The sequence below is a fragment of the Peromyscus leucopus genome, chromosome 15, assembly GCF_004664715.2.
Source record: "Peromyscus leucopus breed LL Stock chromosome 15, UCI_PerLeu_2.1, whole genome shotgun sequence".
NCBI lineage: Eukaryota > Metazoa > Chordata > Mammalia > Rodentia > Cricetidae > Peromyscus > Peromyscus leucopus.
Window position 1 is genome coordinate 69918514 of NC_051076.1, and position 27789 is coordinate 69946302.

The 27789-nt window shown below is 53.8% G+C and overlaps 1 protein-coding gene across 1 annotated transcript in view; it reads left to right on the forward strand.

Moving 5' to 3' along the window:
* Positions 1–26459, forward strand: part of Gli2 (GLI family zinc finger 2) — a 237589-nt gene extending 211130 nt beyond the window's left edge. Inside the window, exons 7-14 of the mRNA XM_028879813.2 lie at positions 1430–1646; positions 3315–3437; positions 8684–8818; positions 13109–13258; positions 14701–14865; positions 17696–17977; positions 19900–20236; positions 22437–26459. Coding sequence (XP_028735646.1) covers positions 1430–1646; positions 3315–3437; positions 8684–8818; positions 13109–13258; positions 14701–14865; positions 17696–17977; positions 19900–20236; positions 22437–24823 — 3796 coding nt within the window. The 3' untranslated portion in view covers positions 24824–26459. The remainder of the gene's footprint in view (positions 1–1429; positions 1647–3314; positions 3438–8683; positions 8819–13108; positions 13259–14700; positions 14866–17695; positions 17978–19899; positions 20237–22436) is intronic.
* Positions 26460–27789: the final 1330 nt, after the last annotated feature.

A 27789-nucleotide genomic window follows, 5' to 3' on the forward strand; every position in this document is an offset into this window, starting at 1 on the left:
CGGCTGGCCTGTAGTCGCTAACACGTTGGACGGTGAGGACTGATACCCGAAGTTGTCTTTGACCTCCATATGTATACTTGGGCATGTTCCTTACCTGCATATACAAATGCTGAAAACTATATATACATCTATGTGTACACACACACACACACGGTTGTTAATGAAGTGGCTGTTCTAGTATTTCCCTAGTGTGGCAGAGGATCTCGCTGTTGGCTAACACGAAAGGTCACACCAGCTGTGACACTGGTGTGCGATCCATGCCCAAAGCACATCTCAAGGGCTGGTAAGAGGTCTCACTGTGGCGCCATCAACACTGCTGCCCCCCTTCCACTCCATGCACCTCCCCGAGGACTCAGATCCAACCAGCATGACCGAAACGTGTGCCTGCCCCAGCCCCGGCCACTTGCGAGGGCTGGATACAGGCGCTTACGCGCAGTTGTTTTCAAAATCTGCTGCGTAACAAGTTGCTCTCGCACTGAGCATTTTAAAGACTAAGCCCACACCAAGGAGCAAGAATTTGAGGTTGATGGGGCTGGAGAGATGGCTCACTTGTTACTGAGCATTTGCTACTCTTCCAGAGGACCTGGATTTCGTTCCCAGAACCCACATTGGGCAACTCACAACCACTGGTAACTTTAGCTCCAGGGGATTCAGTGCCCACTTCTGGCTTTTGTGGGTACCCACACATACACAGCCACAGACATATAAATAAAAATGTTTTTAAAAATCTAAAAAAAAAAAAAAGAGAGAGAGAGAGAAAGAGAGAATTTGAGGTTAGCATTGTTCTGAGTTCCCCCTTAAGACACCGAGGCTTCGTCTCTGCCTCTTTTGCAGATTATGGACCTCTGTGTCCAGGAACATGTCCCCGGTGCTGTGGACAGGAGGCTCTACATGGGGCCTCCTCACGGCATTAGCTCACACTGCAGAGATGCTGGGGTGAGCAAGGAGGAAACCGTATGTCTCTGGTGGCATAGTCTCAGGGCCACCAGCATCCCCTCATGTCTTGCCAGGAAAAAGTGCCTGCAGGTGTATGACAGCCTGTAAGTGCAGCAGAAGCTAAAAGGGGCGGGGGGGGGGGATGGTGCCAGCTGAAGGGCTCAGTACCAAGGAGAGAACATGGTGGCCCAGGGTCAAGTGAAGTTCCAATAGACAGCATTGCCTCAGGGTGCATCCCAGGTGTCAGAGCGCAGAAGCAGCCAGGTGCGGGGCTGAGCTGGACCCTGGCACCTGCAGGGAGCCAGCCTGCCCAGGGTCAAGGTTGCATTCACGGAGTTAGGTGTGGGCAGTAAGCCTACATGAGGACAAGCCATGGGCGTGGTATGATGGGCATCGTGCCATCCTGAGCTCAGGTACAGTCCTGTCTGCCCAGGAAGTGTTGGTTTGGCTGTGAACCCACATGTTCCCCATCCCCTTCTGTTCTCCCCTGCAGCCCAGCCTTTACCTTCCCCCACCCCATCAATCCCGTGGCCTACCAGCAGATCCTGAGCCAGCAGCGGGGCCTGGGCTCAGCCTTCGGACACACGCCACCCCTGATCCAGCCCTCACCCACCTTCCTGGCCCAGCAGCCCATGGCGCTCACCTCCATCAGCACCATGCCTACCCAGCTCAGCAGCAACAGCAGCAATTGTCTTAATGATGCCAACCAGGTAGGTGGGTGCAGAGAACCAGAGGTGGCCACCGCTGCTCACCCAGCCCCTGAGGGCAGGTCATGGTAGGAGCTGGTAGAGATCTCTGCACTTTGGCCTGACCGGTTTGCTGTGGAATATTAATTTAAGATGTGTTACACTTGTTTATGCTGTGGAACATTTGTTTAGTGATGAAAAGACGCGTTACATTTGTTTGACTAAATAAAATTTACCTGCAGTCAGGAGGCTGAGTCAGCAACTAGCTGACAGGAAGTGGTAGGGAGGAGCCACGTGTAGCTAGGCTTCTTACTTCCGGGCGGAACAGAAGGACACGCTGGTTATTTGGGAAGATTTGAGCAAGGAGGGAAGGTCAGCTATTTGCTATTCAGCCTCTCTGAGCCAGCAGAATTCCACCTCAACCTTTGAAGCCTGAATTCTAGAGAGGGGTAGAGATCTAGATAGAGTTCCCTTTAGCGGCTGTGAGAGAGTTGGTGCCTGAGGGAACAGAATTCCTGCCGGCTGCAGCCCTTGCCGCAGAACAGCGGCTGGTGGCTGCAGAGTTGGGGCTGCTGATTGGGACAATGGTTGCTTAAGAAGCAGCCACTGAATTTAGAGAAAAACAACTCTGGTCGGTTGCTTTTAGGACAGAGGCCACGTGATGGGAAGGGCCTTGCTCTGAGCCCCCTGGCCTGGGCAGAGGCTACGCCCCCATCACTCGGTCTGTCCTGCTTCAATGCGCAGGGTCCTGCGCCACACAGAAACACTACACGCCTCCTGTGAAACAAGGTATCCGGGCTTCCCTGCCTCAGCTGGGCCTGGTTGGAGGAGCAATCCAAGAGACTCCGTTTTTGATGCTTCAAAAATAGAGAAGGGTGGGAAAGCTAAGGAGATAGTCAGTGGATGAAGAGTTTGCCTTGCAAGCCTGAGGACCAGAGCTTGATCCCCAGGATCCACATTTAAAAAGCCAGGCACTGACGGGCAGTGGTGGCTCACGCCTTTATTTTTATTTTATTTTTTTTCTTTGGTTTTTCGAGACAGGGTTTCTCTGTGTTGCTTTGCGCCTTTCCTGGAACCCGCTTTGGAGACCAGGCTGGCCTCAAACTCACAGAGATCCACCTGCCCCTGCCTCCCGAGTGCTGGGATTAAAGGCGTGTGCCACCAACGCCCGGCGGCACACGCCTTTAATCCCAGCACTCGGGAGGCAGAGGCAGGCGGGTCTCTGAGTTCGAGGCCAGCCTGGTCTACAGACTGAGTTCCAGGGCTACAGAGAAACCCTGTCTCAAAAAATAAAAAAAATAATAATTTAAAAGTAAAAAGCCAGACATGGTGATACATGTTTGTATACCTAGCACTAGGCAGGTGGGGACAGGTGGATCTCTGGGGCTCAGTGGCCAGCCAGCCTAGCCTAACTGGGGAGTCCTAGGTCCCAGTGAGAGACCCTCAAAAAGTGTGGGTGATGGCTAAGAAACATACTTAAGAGTAACCTCTGATCTCCACATATGTGTGTGCACATGAACACAAATATACAGATGTGAACCCGCATATAACGCGTACTACACACATATATCCAAATACAGGGTTGTCCTAGATGGTCTGTGTGGTCAAACTCCAGAGGCACAGCTCAGTTAGAATTCAGGGGTCCTCTGCCTTGTGCCCATGTGACAGACTGTCCTCTGTCTCCTCCCTCAGAACAAGCAGAGCAGCGAGTCTGCTGTGAGCAGCACCGTGAATCCCATCACCATTCATAAGCGCAGCAAGGTCAAGACTGAAGCCGAGGGCCTGCGGCCAGCCTCCCCACTAGGACTGACACAGGTAACCTGCTGCCCACTGCCACTGTCCTTGGGCTGGGACCAGGCTGGATCTCCTGTTTTGGCTGATGTTGGGCACTAGTGGTGAATGGATGGGAGAAAGGAGAGGAACAGGCGGAGGGAGGGATGGGTGGGTGGGTGGGTGGGAGGGTGGATGGGTGGGTGGAGGGTGGATGGATGGATGGATGGATGGATGGATGGATGGATGGATGGTGTAGGCAAGTGGATCGATGGCCATCTGCAGAACTTAGAAAGTCAGAGTGTAGGTGGGCTCACAGAGCTGTGACCCTCTTAACTCAGCACCCTGCACATATATCATCTTTATCAAATACAAATGAGTAAATGAATGAATGAATGTTCTACTCTTCCACCTTGCCATATGTGCTAAATGTATGGCCAAATTAATGAATGAGTACGTATGTTCCCTTCCCTCCCACCTTGCTTCAGGCTGCAGTTATCCCCACATACAGCCTCGGCCAAAGGACTGAGCTGCTCACGTCTCCTGCATGGCTCTGGTCCTTAAGGCTGCCCCCTCTCCTGGAGCTCACTGCTCGCACGACATCCTTTACTACTGGTGCTCCTGAGGAAGGGGACTTGCAGACACTTGGATGCCAACTGCTAGGTCACTTCGGGTGGCAGGAAGGATAAATCCTGATGGGGAGAGTAAGGATGGAACAACTGTGGCCTGGGGCCAGTGTGCGTGGGGCCAGCATGCGTGGAGAGCCCTTCGGAAGCCTTGCTGTTTGCTGTGTTCCCTGGGAGGACAGGCAGGCCACTGCTGCTCTTGGAGCAGGAGCCTGCCGCTTGAAAGGCTGGGCCTCTACTGACCTTGGCTCTAGGCCTCCCAGCCCCGAGCCCTCACAGTGGCGTACTCTCCATCTCTTCACTCCGGAGTTCCCAGCCACCGAGGATGCTCAAGGGCTCCAGTCCCTGGCTCCCAGCGTCTGCTGGCCCATCCTTTATCAGGACTGTAAGCCATCAGGCATGCTCTAGGCACTTAATTTTCATGAAATATTGGGTCCTCTTATTGTCAGGCAAACAGAGGGGTTGGTGACAAACTCTTCTCCTGTCACTGACACCAGCGCCAGTCTGAACATGATGCATAGTTTCCACGAGGCTGGCCGTCATGGGGAGGGGGTGTGTGCTGGAATTGATGAGGACAGCTCACATCCAGGGAAGATAAACATGCAGGAATGTTGAGGACAGGGAGGGGGACAGGGATGGGTGCTTGCCAAGCACCTTGGAGTCTCACTCCCCATTCATGGGTGGGGCCTCGTTACTGCCCCATACTCTTAAGAAGGCCACCCAGAGGTCTTTCTTCTCCCTGCCCAGCGCCCAGAGCCCTTTAAAAACAAAACAAAACAAAACTGTTTTTGCAAGGGGCTGGGAAGTCAGTAAAGTGCTTGCCACATAAGCGTGAGGACCTGAGTTTGAATCCCTAGCACCCATGTAAAAAGCTGGACACGGTGACATGTACCTATAATCTCAGTGCTGGGGAGGCAGAGACGGGTGGATCCCTGGGGCTTGCCAGTCAGACAGTCTAACTGCATCCTCAAGCTCTCGGGTCAGTGAGACCCTGTCTCCCTAAAACCAAGTGGGCGGTGACTGAGGAGTGACAGCTAAGGCTCTCCTCTGGCCTTCAGTTCATGCACAGCAGTGTTCCTGAACACACACACACACACACACACACACACACACACACACACACACACTCACACTCACACACTCACACTCACACACACTCACACACACACTCACACACATATACACACTCACACACATATACACACTCACACATATACACACTCACACACATACTCACACACTCACACACACTCACACACACACTCACTCATGTCCATGCTGACGAGACCCTTAACCAGTCTGCAAAGATAGGAATAAGGACCATGCTTTGTGTCTCTCTGTCCTCTACATGCATGAGTGTGCATGCCCATGCACTCACGCACACACACATGCACACAATTATTATACAGAGTAACTTAAGGCCAATTTTATATAAGTGCATAATGTAGCATATTCTCCCCATACCCTGATTCCCTCTACCCTCTCACTAGCGCCCCCTGTTCCCCTTGACAGATTTATTTCTAATCCATGCTGTCTGTACAGATAGGATTTTATGTATCTACACAGGCAAGGACTCACAAGCAAGAGAAAGGATGCAGCACTTGTCTTTCTGAGATTGATTGATTTCCTCACTGTGGTTATTTTGTTGCATCCGTCCAACTAAAATCAGGGAGACAAGAGTGTCCACTTTCCCGACTCCTGTTCAACACAGAGCTTAGAGTTTCGGCTAGCGCGATATGATGAGAGGGATGTAAATGGGATACAAACAGGAAGGGAAGGACTCAGCACAGCCTTATTTTGCAGATGACGTGACCCTATACATGCATGAGGCCCTCAAGCCTCCCCTGGAAACCTCTCAGAGTTGATAAACACTTGCAGCAGAGCGGCAGGATGCATATGAACACACAAAAATCTGTAGTCTTCTTATGCACCAGTAACATGCCGAGAAAGAAACCAGAGGAGCAGACTGGGCAGGGTGGACAGTCCTGGGATCCCAGCACTCTGGAGGTGGAGGCAGGAGGACTGGGAATTTAAGGCCAGCCAGGGCAGCACAGTAAATGCTTGAGCTCTATGAAACCCTGTCTCAAATAAATGGGGCCACAGGAAGGCAATCCATTCACAGTCACCGCAGAGGGCTTTTCCTCACAAGGAGACAGGCTCTGTGCCACACCAGAGTAGAAAAGACAGAGTAGTGACTTTACTCTCTGCTGAAACCCTTAAATTGCAGACTGGGAGAATCCCTGCTGTGGCCTTGGAGCAGCCCACCACTGGGCGTGCTGGTGCCCAGTTCTCTTGGTGCAGTATAAACTGGGCAGAGTATATGGGTAGTGAAGATGTTTTCGGGTCTCTTTGTTTTGTTTTGTTTGAGACAGGGTTTCTCCGTGTTGTTTTGGTGCCTGTCCTGGATCTTGCTCTGTAGCCCAGACTGGCCTCGCACTCACAAAGATCCATCCGCCTGCCTCTGCCTCCCGAGTGCTGGGACTAAAGGCGTGTGCCACCGCCGCCTGGCCGAGTAGTGAAGGTGTTCCCAGACATTCTTCTGTTACACTGCCTTATTAGGAGACCTTCTGGCCTCCTCTACGGGCTCATCTCAACAGCCCCTAGCTGCTGGATACCCAGAAGTGAGGCATTATCCTGACTGACCTCTCAATGTAGCTAGTCAGCCAGCTTATATCAGCACAGTGGCAGCACTGTCCTCTGCAGAGCAAGGGCATTTGTTGAGAGGGTCCCTGATGGTGAACCAGGGATCCCTTTCGGAAGAAGTTGCAGCCCCAATGCAAAATCAGAGAAGGCCTGTGTCTGTGGCCCACCATGGGGAATCCTGCACTTCTGAGGTGAGCTCACTGTCCCTAAGTGACCCGCACCAGTGGACACTGGGGTTCTTAACCCAGCAAGAGCTTGTCCCTGGTAACCAGCAGTTTTGTTTTGTTTCTTTTCTTTTTGTTTCTTTCTTTTGGTTTTTTTTTTTTTGGTTTTTCAAGACAGGGTTTCTCTGTGTAGTTTTTGGTACCTGTCCTGGAGCTCACTCTGTAGACCAGGCTGGCCTCGAACTCACAGAGATCTGCCTGCCTCTGCCTCCCGAGTGCTGGGATTAAAGGCGAGCGCCAGCACCGCCCGGCCAGCCAGCAGTTTCTTGACTTCCTGGTGGCTCTTCCTTAGTTTGTTTCTTTGTTTTGCAGTACAGGGAATGAAATCGGCGGTCTTGTGTGTGTTCGGCAAACACCCTTGAGCTGTATCCACAACCCAGAAGCTCTTTCAGAGAGAGAGACAGGATACATTCCTGCTGGTTTTTAAAATAAGTTCAACTGTAAAGCAAGTCCTTATAACTGCCCCTGGCCTTGCTTTGGCTCCCAGAATGCCTAGCAGATCCACGGAACACTGGGTTGTCCTCGGCAGACTTCACAGGCCCTCCCGGGACCTTGCCACCCAGCCTGGGGCACCTGCACCTGTCCGAGGCTTTTTCTTTGTATCTTTGAAATGGCCTCATACCCCTAATGTGGTCAGAGGAATGTAATGTTCCCATGGTGTCGCTGTTATAAAACTCTCTGGCCAAACACAAGTGGGAGAGGAAAGGATCAGTTCCCTTACACTTCCAGGACAGGCCCGTCCCCAAGGGAAGCCAGGGCAGGAGCTTGAAGCACAAGTCCTGGAGGCTCTGCTCCCTGGTTCCTGCTCAGCTAGCTTTCTCATGCAACCCAGGACCATCTGCCTTAGGCGTGGCACCACCCACAGGTCCCGCTACATCAATTAACAAGACAGCGTCCACCAGCACCCCACCCCGCCACCAACTGCCCGCAGACCGATCTGATCTAGGCTGTCCCTCAAGTGAGGCTCCCTTCTCAGGTGACTCTTAGGCTGCGTCAGGGTGGCAGTTTAAGCTAACCGGAGGGAGACACAAGTCCAGATCTAGGCTACTCCAGACCCAGGATTTGCTGCGGAGAGGAAAGGTCTCTCTCCCTGAGCCTCAGTTTCCCTGGCTGTGAGACAAGAATGAAGAGCCCGAGTTTGGAGCTGTGGCAGGGAGGCATGCCTGACAGCAGTCTCTGGGGATTGCATCCTCTCTGCAGTGTCCGACAGTCCGCAGCACTGTGCTGATGTGAGCTGAGTGCCCATGTGCACTTGGGGAAGAGGAAACAGTATGAAAACCGATGATTTGGAAGGGCAAAGACATGAAGGTAGCGGGGGTGGGGGGGTGTCTCCTTTGTCCAGGCAGGACCCCCACACACTTAACAGGGTTTCCATCTCCAGTGACTACAGAGCTCACCTCAACTACCAATAGTGGGAACCAAACCACAGAGGCAGAGGCCAGGGCCTTCTTTACGCCTATTCACATGCAGATCAGGAGGGAAGGATGTGCTGGCCAGAACAGCTTCGTGATACAACAGGAAGGGCCCAGGACTGCCACCGGCCACAAGGGTGTCATTAGGCTGAGCTGAGGAAATCGGGAACGAGTGTGACTCTGTGTGCACATGCTGTGTGTGTACACATTGTGCATGCATTGTGCATGTGTATGTACGCGAGTACGTATATTGTGTATGTGAATGTGCGTCCACACCCGTGCCAGCCTGGAGTCCTTAGTATGAACCCCTGAGGATAGTCTCACCCTATCCCTAGGACCGGGTAGCCAGGTGTGGCTCACGTGGATGTGGTCTTCCCTCCTCCCAGGAACAGCTGGCCGATCTCAAGGAAGACCTGGACAGGGACGACTGTAAGCAGGAGGCCGAGGTGGTCATCTACGAGACCAACTGCCACTGGGCAGACTGTACAAAGGAATACGACACGCAGGAGCAGCTGGTGCATGTAAGCCTGCGACCCCAGCTCCCGCCTAGGGGTGCTGAGCCCCAGCCACAATGGACCTAGAGCCTTCCGAGGCCTGTGATGCAGAGAAGGGGCTGAAGGGGGAGCCCCACCTTTTGCAAGTGGGAGGCATGGTGACCAGATGCCTGGGAGCCTCCTCACCCCACCCCAAACACATCCATGAAAGTCCAGGAACACACAGAGGGTGAGAACTGGGGAACTGATAATGAAGAGGAGCCTTCCCCAACCCGGGGAGGGGCCAGCCAAACTGCCTGCTCCTAGCTGTAGCCCACACGCCCAGGAAGTTCCTTCTAGATCTGGAAGCTATACTTTCAACCTCTTTGAAGTAAATGATGGGAGAGGCAATAATCAGAGCTGGGTGCTGCATGCTCTTAGGTTGGAGGAGTGAGCAGTCTTGGGCTGGACCTGGGCTCAAGCGAAAGGACAGAGGTGACGATGTAAACAATGTGCTCAGTGGCTGGAGAGACAGCTCGGTCAGCAGGGTGCTTGGAAGGCCTGGTTTGGGTTCCCAAGAACCCTTTTTAAAAAGGCCTGGGTGGGGTATCATCGGATGCTTTTAATCCTAGCAGTGAGGAGGCCAAGAGAGATGCATGCCTGTGGATCTCAGGCCAACCAACTAGCCTGCCTGCTGAGTTCCAGACCACTGAGAGGGTCTGCCTCCAAAACCAAGGGGGAAATACCAGCAGACAGAATCCCTCAGCTAGATCCTATCTTATCCAGGAAGGGCTGCTCCAGGGCTCTCTCTGTGGCCCTAGGGGACCCTATCTACCTGGCCCTGGAAAGATCAGTCTGCTCGGCAAAGAGGATCTGCTTTTGCCTAGCACTGCCTCCGCTCTCTGGGAAGACGGATGGCAAGCCAGAGCCCCCATCCATTATTAACAATTTGTCGCTAAGTAAACCAATAAGAAAAAAATGAAAGGCGTAGTCAGGAAGCATTTTTCTCATCTGAAAGGCTTTATGAATGGAAACGGGAGGCTGGTAGGAGAAGGTTCTTCTGGAAGTTCAAAGGGCTGCTATTTTACTTGCTCCCAAGGTGGTGTTATCTAGGCATGGCAGTCGGGCATGCGGCACGGGACATCAGGCCAGCGGCTTTTCATCTTCTAGGACAAGGTGCTGCCAGAGCCTGCCACTTGGTTCGGGACAGCTGTGTAGACTATAAATGTCTTTGTCTGGAAGAGGCTACAGCACATGAGTTTGCGTTTCCTCCGAGTGCCCTGTAAAGTACAGAGTCGGGCAGTGGCCGTGCTGTGTCCTTGGCTGACCCTCCTCACTCATCTAGGCTGTTTAGCCCCAGGGTCAGCCTGGCACCACGCCTTGAACCCACAGCCAAGGGTCAGGAGGTAGCTGTAGCCTCCCTCAGAGGCAGAGCCGAGCAAACTCCATTCCCCAGTGGTAGGATCTCTCCTTTCCACATCTCTGAAGCAGGAATATCAGCATGTCGGCCTCACCGCACACTTAGCCAGCACCTGGCGCTTGTACCTCAGGAACATCACCATAATCACCACCTCCCCATAGGCCAGACCCTGAGCCTCGCCTGGGGTATGGGGGCTGCCTTTAATCATCAGTAAACTGAGGGAAGGAGCCAGAGAGATGGCTCAGTCGGACAAATGTTTGCCATGCAGACCTGGAGACCTGAGTTCTGACCCCCAGCGCCCACATAAAAGGCCAAGTGTGGTGGTGCTTCATCTATAGTCCCAGCCCTGGGGAGATGGAGACGCAAGGACCCCTGAAGCTCACTGGCCAGCTGGCCTTGCTGAACTAGTAACCCCAGGTTCAGTGAGAGACCCTGTCGCAAAAAATGCAGGGGAGAGTGGGGGGGGACAGGCCGTGCTGGCCTCTGGCCCCCATGCACACCTGCATTCATGAGCGCCCACCTACCAACACAAAAGCAGCATTTGGGGTGGGGGCTGGGTGCAGGGCCTCACGCGTGCTGGACAGGCATTCTACCTTTGAGTTCCGTCCCCAGCACTTGCCCTCGATAGCAAACTGGGAAATGCAGCCGGCACAAGGAGGCACACTGGCTGGGAATTATCCCAGGTGTCACGTGCTCTCATGGGTCATGTGGGCGGGTCAGTGCCCTCTACACACTGGCGAGAACGGGCACGAGAAGGGAGGGTCTCACATGGTGAGTGGGGGTGGGAGACACAGCTCCAGGCTGCTGACGGCAGCCACCAGAAGAGTCCATTTTAGAGACATCGGCTCAGATTAAACTGAGATTCATGGACTTCACCACAACAAAGAACTTCAGGGTCGGTCAGTAAAAAGCAGAGATGGAGTTCGTTTGTTTTTTAAATGAATTTATTTATATAGTCTGTTTGTGCATGTGCCACAGCATGCTTGTGGAGGTCCGGGGACAACTTGTGGGAGTCAGCGTTCTCCCTCTGCCGCGTGGGTCCTGGGGATCAAACTCGGGTTTGTCAGGCTTGGAAGCAGCACCGAGACCCATGGACCTTTCTCGCTAGTCCCTGAGTAGCAGTTTGTTAAGATATTTTAACAGAAATGTAAGCACAGAGGTCAACAAAAAGAGAGGTTCTTAGGGCAAGGATGAAGACACACCCACTGTGGGTGTGGGCTTCTCTAGAGAGAGTCACCCCAAGTGTCTTTACAATTTAGGTGACTTTCTCAGAGGATTGCTTTCTTAGCTCCTTCTCTGTTGCTGTGATGAAATACCCAACAAGGCAACGTTAAGGAAAAGGCCTCGTTTCGCCCACAGTCCAGGGTGCCATCCATGCCATCAGGCATGTCTAGGTGGTCAGGATGCATTCACCATAAGGAAACAGAGGAAGGGATGCATGCTGCTGCCCCTGCTCCGTGCACACCCTTGCACCTTTATACAGTCCAGGATCCCAGTCAAGGTACAGCCTAACCAGTGCGTGGGTCTTCCTGCCTCAGTGCAGTCACAGGATGCCCCATCAGCCTGCCCCAGGGCCATCTCTCAGATGATTCTAGATTCTACCAGGTTGTCAGTTAGCACTGTCCTGGTGGCTGTGTAACCGGAGTGATCTCACAGGTGGATCCTGATGTTCACTGGTAGACTTCCAGCTGGCAGAGAACCTCCCTGGTTCACAGGGCTGCGCGGGAAGCTGATGTGTTTTCATTGCAGACTCACTGTGAGGTTTCCAGAAAATACCTAGAAGAATAAAGCCATATTCAAGGCCATCCATCTATGCTCAAGGCCAAGCGCAGTTTATCACTGTTTTAACATTTCCATTTGAAAGTATTATCTGCATGTCATCAGCCTTCACAGCAAATGCTAATCGTGCTGGAATTCCCAGTTACCGGACAGTGAGAGGCTTCTTCCAGGGACAGCTTCCGCTCCTGCCTGTCCCTTTTATCTCCTAGTATTCTTCTGTGTCTTGGGGAAGTCAGGGGAGTGCAAGGTGTGTTGCTTACCTTGGAGTTGCTGTAACGGCCTACCTGACAGAGCCAGCTCACGCAAGGGAGGATCTGAGAGTTTGTCCCTGGTCCCTTAGCTCCATGCCCTTGGTGGAGCAGAGCTGTTGGCCTCGTGGCAGACAGGAAGCAGATCAAAGGCAGAGTCGGGGTTCAGGGCAGACCCCGAGGAGATGCCTCCATCACCACCAACTTCCTTCAGCAAGGTCCTATCTATGCATGGATCTTCTCTGGAAAATCCTGTGGGGGTTGGGTGGGAGGGCCTCTCAGGTCTCCAAGGCGACAGTTAAGAGGGGGGGCGATTGATTGAAGGCTGAGGAAGTGACTCCATGGGTAAACGTGCTTGCCGCACAAGGATGAGGATGTGAGTTTGAACCCTCAGAACCCACATAAAAGTGAGGCACTGGAGCAGGAGTCTGTAATCTCAGGGATGCCTGGAGCGATGATGAGAGGTGGAGGCAGGAGAATCAGTCCCTGGGAGCTCCTGGGCCAGCCTTGGCATATGCAGCAGCAAAGAGAGAACAAGGTGGAAGGTGGTGAGGACGGGCACCCCAGGTTGTCCTCGGCCCCCCACCACACATGCACTGTGCACTCACGTGTAAGAGTGAATGCACACTCATGCCCACACATGCACATGTGTGAACACACACACACACACACACACACACACACACACAGTGTGCACGCCCACTCTGAGGTTGAATGGTCTGTATGTCCTAGGTGGAGGCTTTGGGACGGGGTGACAGTCCACTGGGGGAGGAGGGCCTCTGCACACTGGGTGGGCCCAGCTGAGTGGAGAGTGAGCCAGGCTCTCCGAGGGGCCGGCCCAGGGAGGTGGCCCGTGAACTCACCACCACCCCTTGTCTCCCCTCCCAACAGCATATCAACAACGAGCACATCCACGGGGAGAAGAAGGAGTTCGTGTGCCGCTGGCAGGCCTGCACGCGGGAGCAGAAGCCCTTCAAGGCGCAGTACATGCTGGTTGTCCACATGCGCAGGCACACGGGTGAGAAGCCGCACAAGTGCACGGTGAGCCTCCTCCCACTGCAGGCGACTCGCACACAGTTCAGAACAGGCCCTGACCCCCCAGCGTCTCCTTACGGCTTCAACTAGTGTTTCCCAATGACAAACGCTGTCAAACTGGCTCTTGCCCATTGAAAACATTTTAATTGCATTTATTTATGCGGCAGGACAGGGGAAAGAGGGTGAGACATGCAGAGAAGTCAGAGAACTGATTGCCAGAATCTGTTTTCTCCTTCCGCCATGTGGGTCCCAGGGAAGATGTTCCGGACACAGGGCCGGCAGCAAATGCCTTTACCCATGGAGCTGTCTCCCTGGTCCCTAGCTGTCCATCTTTGGGAAACAGAGCTTGTCGTTTTGTTGCTTGGTTACAAGAATTCCTTTATAACTAGGTTTTAGATCATTACATACAGTTGGCAAATATTTTCCCAATTCTGTGTGTTGTCTTCGTTTTCTGGATAATATCCTTTGAAGCACAAAAGCTTAATTTAGTGAAATCCAATTTTTAGCTGTCGTATCTTTGAACTGGCTGCCTAGCTCATGGTCACAATGATTCAACCAGCCTCCTGCCTTGTTTTCTTCTAAGAGTTTGGCAGAGGGAGGGGATAAAAATAGTTCAGCTGACAGAGTACCTGCCTAGCACACACAAGGCCCTGGCTTCCACTCCCAGGACCACATACACTGCGTGTGATTGTGTGTGCTTTTCACCCCAACACTTAGGAGGTAGAGGCAGGGAGGTCAGAAGGTCAAGACCATCCTTAGCTACATAGTGAGTTTGGGGCCAGCCTGGGCTATATGAGAACATGTCTCAAAAACGAGATAAAACAGGCACTGGAGAGATGGCTCAGCACTTCAAAGCACTCACAGCTCTTCCAAAGGACCCAGGTTCAGTTTCCAGCACCAGCATGGTGGCTCAGTACCCCCTGTAACTCCAGGTCCACAGGATCCATCCTTCATTTGGTGCTTTGGACACCAGGCACATATGTAGTGTGCAGATACATGTACAGACAAAACACGCATACACATAAAATAAAAATCTTTCAGAACAAAACAGAAGACAGTTAATGAGAGCTGGGCTGTGGAGAAATCATAACCTTCACATAACGTTGACAGGGGAAGCAAACAGGGAAGAACTGGGCAGCTTATAAATATGTGCTTTGGTTTATGTAAACGTCACACATACATACGTGCATGTGTGCTCATGTGTTCCACGGTAAAGCTCTTGCATCCGGTCTTTGATATGTCTGAGTTGCAGTCTTACACTTCCGGCCCTCTCAGTGTTTTCCAGAGGAGAGAGTAACCGTCATTACTACCATCACGCATTCTTCGGGGTGCGGAGTGGGAATGGGCGCCACAGGAGAGGGCAGGGAGGGGGAGGAGGAGAGCCCCTGGGGTGCAGCGGCCTCGGCTGCATATGGAGTGTCCTTTCTGACCTGTCCGCCTCCTTCCAGTTCGAGGGTTGCTCCAAGGCCTACTCTCGCCTGGAGAACCTGAAGACACACCTGCGGTCCCACACGGGGGAGAAGCCATACGTGTGTGAACACGAGGGCTGCAACAAGGCCTTCTCCAACGCCTCGGACCGCGCCAAACACCAGAACCGCACTCACTCCAATGAGGTACTCATGACGGGGATGTGCCCGACGTGTGGAAATGCTTTGCCCTTGACTAGTGGACAGCATGCTCGAGTCTTGTTTATGTTGCTCTGGTAAAATACCCTGACCAAAAGCAACTTAGGGAGAAAAGGACGTCAGCTCAACTTACAATTCCAGGTTACAGTCTGCTATGGGGAAATCAAGTCAGGATCTTCAGCCATCATACAACACCCATAGTCAGGAGCAAAATGAATGCATGCACGCTTACTTACTTGACTGCGTGGACTCAAACCTCCTGCCTAGGGCATGGTCTGCCCACAGTGGGCTGGGTCTTCCATATCAATCAGCTTAATTAAGACAGTACCTCACAGGCATGCCCATAGGCCAATCCAAAACAGACAGTGGCTCACTGAGACTCTCTTCCCACGTGGTTCTGAATAGATAAAGCTAACCAGCACAAACCATATGCCAGATGGCCCTCCCCCACCGGCCACTCTGCTTCCACAGACCTGCTTATATCAGCAGGTCTATACACTATGGCCCCTCCCCCAAATAGCAGATGCTCCATAAAGTTCCATGGCACACTGACACTCTGCACCTCAGTTAATAAATACAGATGCCCCCATGGGGTCCACAGAAACTGAAATCAAAAGAGAATGGCCTGAAAACTGGACATAGCGGTGCATGTTTATAATCCCAGTGCTGGGGAGGTAGAGCCAGGGTGATCCCTGGGGTTTGCCAGTCTAGCCAGTCTAGCATGGCGTGATCCAGGACAATGAGAGACCCTTCTCAAAAATCTAGGTGTATGGTGCCTCAGGAAGAACCACACACACAGAGCTTCCTGGTTTCTAAGTTCTGAGCATGTCCAGAGATGCACTCTTCTCTGGCCACTGCTGCCTGGGCTGCAGATAAGGAACCTGACACTCAGAGAGGGGATGCAAGCTCTCTGAAGCTGTGAAACTGTCCTGGGCCATTGCTTTACCCACAGTAGGTGTCTGCCCACAGAACAGCTGCCCGATGCCATCAGCCCTTTGCACATGCTGCAGCTCCTGCTCTGGAGGGCCTGCCTCAGCTCCACTGGGCCATCAACCGCCTGCCCAGAGCAAGGAGAGCCCCTGGGCTGGCCTGAGAGAGCCAAGGAAGGGACTCAACAGGAACTCCTAGTCCCAGCTAACCTATACAATCTCTGTGGTTCAGGCAGACCAGAGAGTGTGTGCATGCACATGTGTGCGTGCGTGCGCATGTATAAATAATTTGATATTAATAAATGTTTTGCCTCTGTGTATATGCATCATGTATGTGCCCAACCAGAAAAGTGGGTCAGATCCCCTGGAACTGATGTTACAGATCATTGCAAGCCACCATGTAGGTACTAGGAATTGAGCCCAGGTCGTCTGCCAGAGCAACAAGTACCCTAAACCACTGAGCCATCTCCCCATCCCTGGGGAAAAGAGTATTACTCACACCCTAGATGCAGCATGGGCTGCAAAGAGACCTTTCTTCAGTGCACGTTAGAAATTAGAGGCATTCACCAAGGCTTCTGGACCCCTTGGGATCTCTGCAGATTGTAGCTAGCCTTGGGGAGGAGTATGGATGTGTATGTGTACACCTATGTATATAGATGATGTGGAGATGTGTATTTATATGCACATGTATAGGTATGGGAGTAAAGTAGGTTACATTATCTGTATGGATTGGAAGATTAGTATATGTAGTGTATGTGTATGCATATATGTGTAAGGGTAGTACATATATATCTGTATGTAGATATAAGATGTTCATGTGTATAAGTACCTTATGCACATGTAGCTATAGGAGCATGTATACATGTATGAAGGTAATTACGTGTGTGTTGTGCATTTGAATGTGTGTGGTGGGTGCATATATGGAGTGTATGTGGAGCCAGGTGTAGATTTGTAAGTATATCCATGTTTGTGTAGATATGAGTGAGTGTAGGCAGAGTTTTTTTGTCAGGACTGTAATCAGCTCTATTCCTCCAGCCACTTCCCAAATAACCATTCAGAGACTTACTGTCAATTATAAATGCTCGGTTGATAGCTCAGGCTTGTTTCTAGCTAACTCTTACATTTTAAATTAACCCACATTTCTTACCTTATTTCAACATGGTACATTCATCTTGCTTCTCTCTGCATCTGCTTGAGACTCCTCTGATTCCACCCTTCTTTCCAGCATTCTCTCTGCCCTGAAAAACCTCCTGCCTAGACATCAGCCAATCAGCGTTTTATTAAAAATGAGAGCCATATTTATTTACAGTGTACAAAGATGGTTCCACAACAAGTAAGGGTGGTTTATATATGTATATGTATGTTATATATGTGTGTGAATATATGTACAGGGTTAGGTTTATGTCTGTGATGGTTTGTGTCTGTGGATTTGAGTGAGACCAAGCCTAGGACAGAGACAAGATGTTCAGATGCTCAAGTATGCTCTCTATGGCCAGGTGATTGGAAGTTTCCTTGGTCCTATCTACTTTCGACAGAGACATGAAGGGCTAATGAGCTTGAAGTCACAGTCCTGATTCCTGGGGGAGCATGTGGGTCTTTCCCACCCACACTCTTTCTGATCCATGTCACCAGCTTCTTGAGCCAAGAGTTCTTTTGAGAGTGTGCCTTCTTTGCATGTGGGGGTAGTATGCCAGGTAGATCGGGAGGCCAGGCTCCTGTGGACTTGACCTGGTGTGCTCATCCCACAGGATGTGAGCATGTTGAAGCGCTTACCCCCTGTGCCAGCCGGGGCTGCCAGGGAACATGGGACGGCTTCACAACAGGTATCTCACCCATTTAGAGTTTTCCTTGGGTCCCCATCCATAACCCAGGCCTGGCCCTCTTCCTAGAAACCCTACATCTGCAAGATCCCAGGCTGCACCAAGAGGTACACAGACCCCAGCTCTCTCCGCAAGCATGTGAAGACGGTCCATGGGCCAGATGCCCATGTCACCAAGAAGCAACGCAATGATGTGCACCTCCGTGCGCCGCTGCTCAAGGAGAATGGGGACAATGAGGCCAGCGCTGAGCCGGGTGGCCGGGGGTCTGAGGACGGTGTGGAGGCCAGCAGCACCAGCCACACTCTGGAGGATTGCCTACACATCAAAGCCATCAAGACAGAGAGCTCCGGGGTAAGACAGAGCTGGGTGCCCAGCTGGTGGGGGGCGATTCTCCAGCTCTGCACAAGGCCCAGAAGCCCAGCCCCCTCTTGCACCCCCTTCTCAGAAGGAAACGATGCCCCACCTTGCTCCAGCTCAGCTTTCCTCCTTTATCACCTTGTACCCCTCATGAAACCTGTCTCGTTTCGGCCGCCTTCTCTGGCCCAGCTCCTGCTGGGCAGCTGAGGCTGGGGCGGGGGATGCCCTTCCTCCATGCTGCTCTGTGCAGGATGTGTTTGCCTCTTCATCCAGTACCTGGGTACCACTGCGGGTCCCCGCCCCTCTGCCCCTGTCTGTGTCGTCCCCCTCTAGCCTCTGCTCCTTCCGTTCTAACCACCTGTTCCTTGTCTCCACCTCTTTTTCCCAACTGTACCTCCCCTAAGGATAGACGCTGCTGAGGTGAGCGGAGGAATGGGGGGGAGGGCGGGAGTGCCCAGGGGGAGAGGGCGGACTGGGCTCCTGTTTCAGTGCCCTTGGCTGGGCAGAGATTGAACTGGCCTTTGGAGAGGCCCGTGACAGATGGCACCATGGGAATAGGTAGAGATGGGCAGCAAGAAGGAGTCTGGCAGGTGTGAGGAGCAAGGAATCCACAGCAAGGGAGGGCAGGGGTGAGGCCTGGGGAGCAAGGGAGGGCAGGGGTGAGGCCTGGGGAGCAAGGGAGGGCAGGGGTGAGGCCTGGGGAGCAAGGGAGGGCAGGGGTGAGGTGTGGAGGGAGATCAAGGGAGAGCAGGGGTGAGTCTAGGCTAGATGGAGTAAAGAATTGTGGAGGGCACCATGGTCAAGACCTACAGAGTCCTGCTTGTTGGGAGCATCTCCCCTAAACTGGGCATGCAGTATTGTTGCATCTTCCCAAGGAAGAGGCTGGGACAGGGAAAGCATTTGACCCAGAAATGAGCTGCCGGGTGGAGGGTTTGCTTCCGGGACCCATCTCAGGCCACACTGGATACTGTAGAGTGCTGTGCCGTTGATTGATTTGCCTGCCCCAGCCCAGCCCAGAGGAAGAGCCAAGTATTCTTGGCTTTTTTTCTTGGTTTTATTTCTGTCACTGTGGCAAATACTCTGGCAAAAAAGCAAAGGAGGGCAATTGTGAGCAAAGGATTTGAGCTGCAATTCCAGATCCCTACCCATCACTTTTGGGAAATCAAGGCAGGATCTCAAGCAGCTGAGCACATCACACCCACAGTCAACAGCAAAGGGAAAATTACGCATCACTGCCCGCTGCTTCTCGAAGCTGGCTGTCTTCCCTCAGACAGTTCAGGACCCAGCCCATGAAGTGGTGCCACCCACATTCAATTTACAATTAAGACAGTCCCCCACAGACAGGCACACAGACCAATCTGATCTAGATAACTCCTCATTAAGAATCTCTTCCCAGGTGACTCTAGACGGTGTCAAGTTGATATGTAAAACTAACGGCATAGTCAGTTTGGCGTGGCCATGCAGGCAATGGCTACACCCCTTAGCTCCCTGCTCCTCCCATTCCTTCCGTTCTTTAACACCTACCCCTGGCCTGTCGAGAGCACCCTGTGCAGTAGAAGGTGGCTGGCCAGCATGTCCCCAGACTTCCGTTATCCCTCCCTTCATTGTGGGCACATCAGCAGTCCTGCGTTGAATACCTTCTTTCCTGGTGAACTTAGTCACCTTCTGCCTACAACAGGACAAATCCTTGCACGTATAGAAGGCAGTTTGGGTCGTCACAGTTGGGAAAGAAGGCCAAGGGTAGACTCAACCATCTCATGCAGGTAGACAAGGGATGGGTCGCAGGTGCCTCTTCAGAGTAGTTCCCTGCTTCCTCGTGTCCCCGCCCAAGCAAGCGCAGCACGGTATGAATGTGGGAGGGTCACAGGACCCGGTGACTTCTCACACCCTCTGAGCCTTCCACCTTGTCCTTACAGCTGTGTCAATCCAGCCCCGGGGTCCAGTCATCCTGCAGCAGCGAGCCCTCTCCCCTGGGCAGTGCCCCCAACAATGACAGTGGCGTGGAGATGCCGGGGACAGGGCCCGGGAGTCTGGGAGACCTGACAGCACTGGATGACCCACCTCCAGGAGCTGACACCTCAGCCTTGGCCGCCCCCTCCACTGGCGGCCTGCAGCTGCGCAAACACATGACCACCGTGCATCGCTTTGAGCAGCTGAAGAGAGAAAAACTCAAGTCACTCAAGGATTCCTGCTCGTGGGCCGGCCCAGCTCCGCACACCCGCAACACCAAGCTGCCTCCCCTCCCAGCAAATGGTGAGTGCGGCCCGGGACTTAACAGCACAGGTGGGAGAGAGCCTGGGGCTGTTTATTCCAGGCACCTTGCAGTCTGACTGGCTGCCCACACTGGGACGGAGCTGACGGTTTCCGGTTCTCAGTGTCTTGTTAAAAAAGAAGCCACAAAAATAGCAAAATAAAAAGACACACATGTTATTCAGAATTGAAGCATGAGTACAGGCCATTGTGCACAGCTCAAGAGTTCCTGGTTATTGCTCGGGACTTCCTCTAGGAAGTCTAGGAAGAGGAGGAGCTGGTTGCTAGGGGAGGGTCTGGATGGTCTTTTGGGGTTTGATTAGCAGTCTTAGGTTATGTAAATCTTAGTTCATTGGGCACATCCGGATGTTAACCATATGCACACCCAGTTATATATAGGTATAACATGATAAGGAGGGGGCGGTTCCCCTAATAGTTCACTCAAAGGATATAGTTTACCTTACTGAGCATGGCACCCCAAACAAGTTCAGGCTGGATCAGCCTGGTTCCTCAGTTGTAGGTTGTATTTCAGAAGATGCTTGGCCACTAAATGCTCCTAAGGGTTTGTAGGGAGCTAGAGGTCAAAGTGGCCAGGTTCTTTTGTTGGGAGAGGGTTGTGGGTGTAGCCCAGTGCAGGTGCAAGCTCCCAGTGTGTAAGCGCTCTGCTGGTAAAGGGGTGTGAACAGGGTCGACCACGTGAAGCCCATGGCTAAGCTCTCCCTGCACTTGGCTGCTTCAGCCCAACCTTGTGTTTCACAAAAACAGGCCCAGGGAAGGTGAAGGGGCCCCACCCAAACCCCAGGCAGCAGGGAAACTCAGCTCAGGCCCGTGAGCTCCGACATGCATGCTGTTCTCCACGTAGCATGCCACTGTAACCCTCTGAACACAGGCTGACGCTGCTACAGCCCCACGCCACCCCCCATCCAGCTGTTCAGCATTTAGAGTGTCACGTCAAAGGCTCAAGGAAGGAGAGCGCTATGGTTGTCATCCCAAAGGAGCCACGGTCAGATCATATACAGAGCAAGCCACAAAGCACCAAAGACAGAGAGCTGGGGTACTGATGTACCAAGGAGGCACCTTCTGCAGGGAAAGAGCAGGGGGGCTTCATGGAGGAGGTGGCCTGTGCTCAGCAGGCTCTTTATCTCCAAGCATGCCACTGGGCACATAGACCCCTATGATGGTGCACGTTGGCACACCACCAGCCCCGCTGTTGGAGGGACTGCTGGCAGAAGGCCATGACCTCTGCAGGTCTGGGATCTCTGGGGTTGCAGACAGCTGCCTCCACACAGGTCACCTCCACACAGGTCATCGCTGACCATAGAGGACGCGATCACTTGTCTGCCCGTCTCAGCCCTGAAGGGCTGTGAGAAGCCTTGGCTGGCCTCTGGCCACTCTAAGATCGGCCTCGACAACACAGGGAGACCCTGCCTCAGAACAGAAATGAGTAATAATAATAATAATAATAATAATAATAATAATAATAATAATAAAACATCAAGGGCTGGAGACACAGCTCCGTTGGGAGAGTGCTTGCCTACTATGCATGCGGCCCTGAGTTCAGTCCTCAGCACCAAATCAACGCCGACGTGTAGTGGCGCGCACCTAGAATTCCAGCGCCCGGTGGGCAGAGGCAGCAGGATCAGAAGCTCGAGGTCATCTTTGGTTACAGGCCAACCTGGGATACCTAAGACCTTTGTCTTCAGGGGGGGGGCACCCAAAACCTCCATGTCGGGACACAGGAACTATGGGCCTGCCCCCCCCCAGCCCTGTTGTCAGTAACCCCATCCTACGTGCAGGTGCATTTTATATACAGCTAGAGAAACTGGGAAGGTTTCTCCGTGTAGCCCGGCTGTCCTATATAACTCACTCTGTAGACCAGGCTGGCTTCGAACTCAGAGACCTGCCTGCCTCTGCCTCCCAAGTGCTGGGTGGGATTCAGCACCAGCTTGCCAGCTCACCTGGCTTCCTCTTTCCCTTCTTACACCCAGAAGTCTTCTGCTGTTGAGTGCCTGCTGGGTGCCTGGTCTTGGCTAGGGCTCCAGGCTCAGTCTGGTCAAAGGGGGATGGGTCGAGGAATGGGTAACTAGGGGTAGGGTGCAGGTGGTCTTTTGGTTGGGGAAACAGCCGCGGGGCCCATTCACCATCAGGGAGTAAGTGTCCCACGGAGCACCGCCCTCCCGTGACCCCCTCTGTTCTTCCCTAGGTTCTGTTCTGGAAAGCTTCAACGGCACTGGGGGCGGTGGGCCAGCGGGGCTGCTGCCCAGCCAGCGGCTGCCAGAGCTGACCGAGGTAACCATGCTGAGCCAGCTGCAGGAAAGAAGGGACAGCTCCACCAGCACCGTGAGCTCGGCCTACACCGTGAGCCGCCGCTCCTCTGGCATCTCCCCGTACTTCTCCAGCCGGCGCTCCAGTGAGGCCTCACCGCTGGGTGCCGGCCGCCCGCACAACGCCAGCTCAGCAGACTCCTACGACCCCATCTCCACAGATGCCTCCCGGCGCTCCAGCGAGGCCAGCCAGTGCAGCGGTGGTGGCCCGGGGCTGCTCAACCTCACGCCTGCGCAGCAGTACAGCCTGCGTGCCAAGTACGCGGCGGCCACCGGCGGACCGCCACCCACCCCGCTGCCGGGCCTGGAGCGCGTAAGCCTTCGCACCCGCCTGGCGCTGCTGGATGCTCCCGAACGCGCACTGCCCGGCACCTGCCCACATCCACTGGGGCCACGCCGTGGCAGCGATGGGCCTGCCTACAGCCACGGCCACGGCTACGTAGGTGCGGCTCCTGCCTTCCCGCACGAGGGGCCAGGCGGCAACATGCGCAGGGCCAGCGATCCGGTGCGGCGACCCGACCCCCTCATTCTGCCTCGAGTGCAGCGTTTCCACAGTACCCATAACATGAATCCGGGTTCCCTGCCACCCTGCACTGATCGGCGAGGCCTGCACCTACAGGGCCACCCTAGTGTGGATAGCAGCCTGACCCGCAGCGCCTACTCCCCGAGACCCCCTAGCATCAGCGAGAACGTGATGATGGAGGCCATGGCTGCTGGAGTAGATGGTACAGGGTTCGAGTCTGACCTGGGGCTGGTGGAAGATGAGCTGGTGCTGCCGGATGATGTGGTACAGTACATCAAGGCCCACACCAGTGGTACCTTGGATGACAGCACCCGGCAGGGGTATCCTACAGAAAGCACTGGTTTCCCTGAGAACTCGAAACTGCCCAGTCCTGGGCTGCAAGGCCACCGTAGGCTAGCGGCGGCCGACTCCAATGTGGGCCCTTCTGCTCCTGGACTGGGGGGCTGCCAGGTGAACTACAGCCCCTCCTCCAACCTCAACAAGAGCAACATGCCTGTGCAGTGGAATGAGGTGAGTTCTGGCACCATGGACGCCCTGCCCAGTCAGGGGAAGCCACCTCCTTTTCCCCACAGCAACCTGGCTGTGGTTCAGCAGAAGCCAGCCTTTGGCCAGTACTCAGGATATAGTCCACAAGCCCTGCAGGCCAGCTCCGGAGGTCTAGACAGCACCCAGCCACACCCGCAGCTTCGTGGCGCCCCCTCTGCACCCAGAGGGAGCTACACGCATCAGCCCCGGCAGCCGGCCACAGGTGGCCAGTGCCTGAGTGTGAGTGCCGCCATGAGCCCTCAGGCCAACTACAGCCAAGGCCACCCCCAGCTGAGCCCAAACCTTGTCAGTGGGCCCCTGAGTCAGTTCTCTCCCTCCTGCGGCAACATGGCAGCCAAGCCCAGCCACCTGGGGCTCCCACCACAGATGGAAGTCGTCCCCAACGCCGCCATGATGAGTGGCCATCAGCGGGAGCTTGGGATTGCCAATTCATCCCTGGCTGGGGTGTCACAAGCTCAGGCAGCCCTGAGCTATCCCCAGCAGGAAGGCTACCCACAGGGTCCCAGCCTTGTCCCCTCCCATCAGCCTAGTTTCATGGAGCCCCAGCAAAGCACAGGCTTCGGCCTCATGCAGCCGAGGCCGCCCCTTGAGCCCAGCACGGCTAGCCGTCACCGTGGAGTACGCGCCGGGCAACAGCAGTTGTATGCCAGGACCGCGGGCCAAGCCATGGTCACATCGGCCAACCAAGAGACAGCAGAAGCTATGCCCAAGGGAACAGCCGGGGCCATGGTCTCCCTGGCTCCTCAGTCTTCTCAGGACACAGGGCGGTCACAGGACCAGAACACGCTCTACTACTATGGCCAGATCCACATGTATGAACAGAATGAAGGCTGCCCAGCCATGCAGCCCCAGCCACCCCAACCACAAACATGCTCTGACAGTGTCCAGCCTCCGCCCCTGCCTTCACCAGGGGTCAACCAGGTGTCCAGCACTGTGGACTCCCAGCTCCTGGAGGCCCCCCAGATTGACTTTGACGCCATCATGGATGATGGCGATCACTCAAGTTTGTTCTCCGGTGCACTGAGCCCCACCCTCCTCCACAATCTCTCCCAGAATTCCTCACGCCTCACCACACCCCGGAATTCCCTGACACTGCCCTCCATCCCTGCGGGCATCAGCAACATGGCTGTGGGGGACATGAGCTCCATGCTCACCAGTCTGGCTGAAGAGAACAAGTTTTTAAATATGATGACCTAAAGGCCCTGTCTCCTGGGACGGAGCGGACCTGAGCAACCTCAGCTTCTTGGAACGTCAGAGTCTAACCGCTTCTCTTTGTTGGAAAAAAGTGTTAATCAGGCCTGAGAGGGCTTGGGCAACGGCTGGTTCAGACTCGCAAATGTTTTAAGAAAAGATTTAGGGACGCCCTCGTCCCTGTCTGGCCTGTTTTTCGGAACACTCAAAAAGTCTTGTTCAGAAAGCAACTCGTTTACACAATGCTTGCCAGCCTTTGGTGTTTATGGGACTACTCAGTTCTGGCTTCTTGGCCTCTGTCATTCTGCTAATGGGAGAGTACTTTGGCCAAGGCTTTCTAAGTACATGCCCAAAGAGGGGAGGGGAACCACGTCTGGGTTTGAATCTGAGAGCACGCTGGATCCTCTGCTCTGAGAAGGCTTTGCCTTTCTGCCACCTGCAGCGGGAGTGGGTTGCTGCCTCCCCGAGATTCTTCCGTGAAGCTCGCCAAGGTTGCTTGCCAGAGGAGAAAGGTGCATCCCCCGGGATATTATGGACTTGTCTCAATTACTGCTAGCATCTCCATCCCCTTAGGCACAATAGGACCTGCGGATTTCCGGAGTGGAGAAGAACTAATAAAACATGCATCGCGAGGAAATAAACTGTGCTACCTGGGGCAAGCCCAGAAACTACCCAGGGGCCTCTCCTGATCTGTTTACAGTGTTCTGAAGTGTACAGAGGAGCCCCTCCTGGGAAGAACGCTTGTATCTAAATTCCTCGGGTTGTTGTGGGCTCGGGATGGACCAAGGTGAAAGAGGCCTTCCCTGGAAAAAGCGAGTCGCATGTTTACCCAGTCCTGTTACTCCTGTGCACTACCACCCTCCCGTGGAAAATTCTAGGGCTCCTCCACACCGTGCTGGGTGGCCAACTGTCCTCACCTAACCACCGCATGCAGGCCCAGTGCTTTCTGATCCCCTGACCTCTGCCCTCCTCTCCAGGTTATTCGGCATGGACCGATGACATGCATGGCGTTTGTGGTCGGGTGGGAGGGTGAGGGACTGATTCTTGGACTGTGAGGAACTATGAAATGAATTTTCTTGTTCAGTATGGCCTGGCCCCAAATAGGAAAGGGCGTGTGGAAACTGACTCCAAAAAGAATCAGTCCAGAGCACGCTGCAGGGTGAGCCCACGCCTCCTCCCCACCACACACATGTGCACACCCCATCTGAAACGTCGCCCTTTGAATTTCACAGAAACTTTGCCAAACCAAACCTCGCCACTCAGAGCTTCCTTCTGGCCATGACTCTGGCTCCAGTGAGGAACTTCTTAGAGCCTGGACCTTCCGGGTCCGAGGACAGCAAACTTCTCTGTTTACAATCCAGAGACAAGACCAACTCCCAGTGGCAGCTGTGGGCCACGCCCGCGGGTCTGTGGCTCCAGTGGTGTGGCCCACTGCCTGACACAGACCCCCAACTTCTCAGTCTCCGTCTCTTTATCTCTTCTGTGTATAGCCATCGCCGTCCCTGAATACACTGTGGGTGAGTCGTCCAGCCAAATTTATATTGCCAAACATTTTTAGCTTTTTCTACATGCTATAAATTGAGATGACATGCTCAACTTGTAAATAAGTCTTTTTTGTACATTAAAAATAATTTTTTCATAATTTATCTTGTCGATCTGCTTTTCCCTTGACAGTAGTTAATGAGAATCTAGGCAGTAAATTTGGTGCATTTGAACAAAAATTAGGCTGTATTTTTTCACAACAGCGTCAAAACTGACTAGCCCACCTTAACCCAGACAAGCTTAATTCGGGATCATTTACTGGCTGTTGGCTTCTTCTCGCTCTGGGGTGGGGGCAGGCAGGGTTTGACAGGTGGCTGGGACTCGGACACTTGTGAGCTTTCTCAGAACATCTGAGCCAGTTGGCTGAGGTCCCAGTACTCAGGGTCCCGTGTCCCAGGCACAGTCTGGTTCCTGGGTAGCACACATTTGAGTTGGGGGCGTTTTGGCGCCTTCCTCATGCTGGGATCCAATACTAGACAGAAGCAACTTAAGGGGAGAAGGGCCCAGAGTTCAAGGGTACAGTCAGTCCATCCTGATGGGGACGTAGGGCAGCAGGGGCATGAAGTGTCTGGTCACCTGCATCCACAGTCAGGTAGCAGAGGAAGGTGGGTGCTGACGATCAGCTCGCTTTCTTTCAGTCCAGGACCCAGCCTGCTGCGGCTCACAGTTAAGGGACCTCAGTTTTCCCAGCCTCGATATCCTTCACTGGTGTGCCCCCCAGAGGCTTGTTTCCTGGTGACTCCAGATCCTGTCAGGTTGACGTTGAGATTAACCATCCCACGGAGTGAAGGATGGGAGGAGGGACAGACCCCTCCCCAAAGATGGCAAAAGAGAGAGTCAGGGCCGGCAGGTGAAGCCCAGGACCCATAGCCACCAGCCTCAGGTGAAGGGCCAGGAAAGAGGAGCCGTGACTAGGACGCTGAGCCTCGAGAAGCAGGTAGACAGGGAGAACCTTGGGTCAGCAAACTGATCATCAGCCCTGGGCAACGACTGGGCACTGTTAACTTCAGAAGGCCGGGGATAGAGCTAGGTTGCTTCAGATCCCCAGAACCCACATAAAAGCAGACACAGCAGTAGCTTACCCATGGGGAGATAGGATCCCAAACCAGGAGGGTCCCTGGAAATTCACGGTCCTGCTGCCTGGGCATACAAAGTGCGAAAGCAGTCAGAGACCCTGTCTCCAGGCAGAGGGTGAGGCCCGGCACCCAGGGCTGGCCTCTGACCTCTGCATCCACACTATGGCAATGTGCGTGCCTATCCATGGGGGGGGCGGGGATGGGGGGGGGGCGGGGATGCAAGTGCACACACAGATTGAAAACGGGGTTTTTACAGCAAGACACTCAGTGATTAAGAGCATTTGTTGCCCGTGGAGAAGACCCTGGTTCAGTTCCCAGCACCCATGTCGGGGTCTCACAACCACGACAACTCTG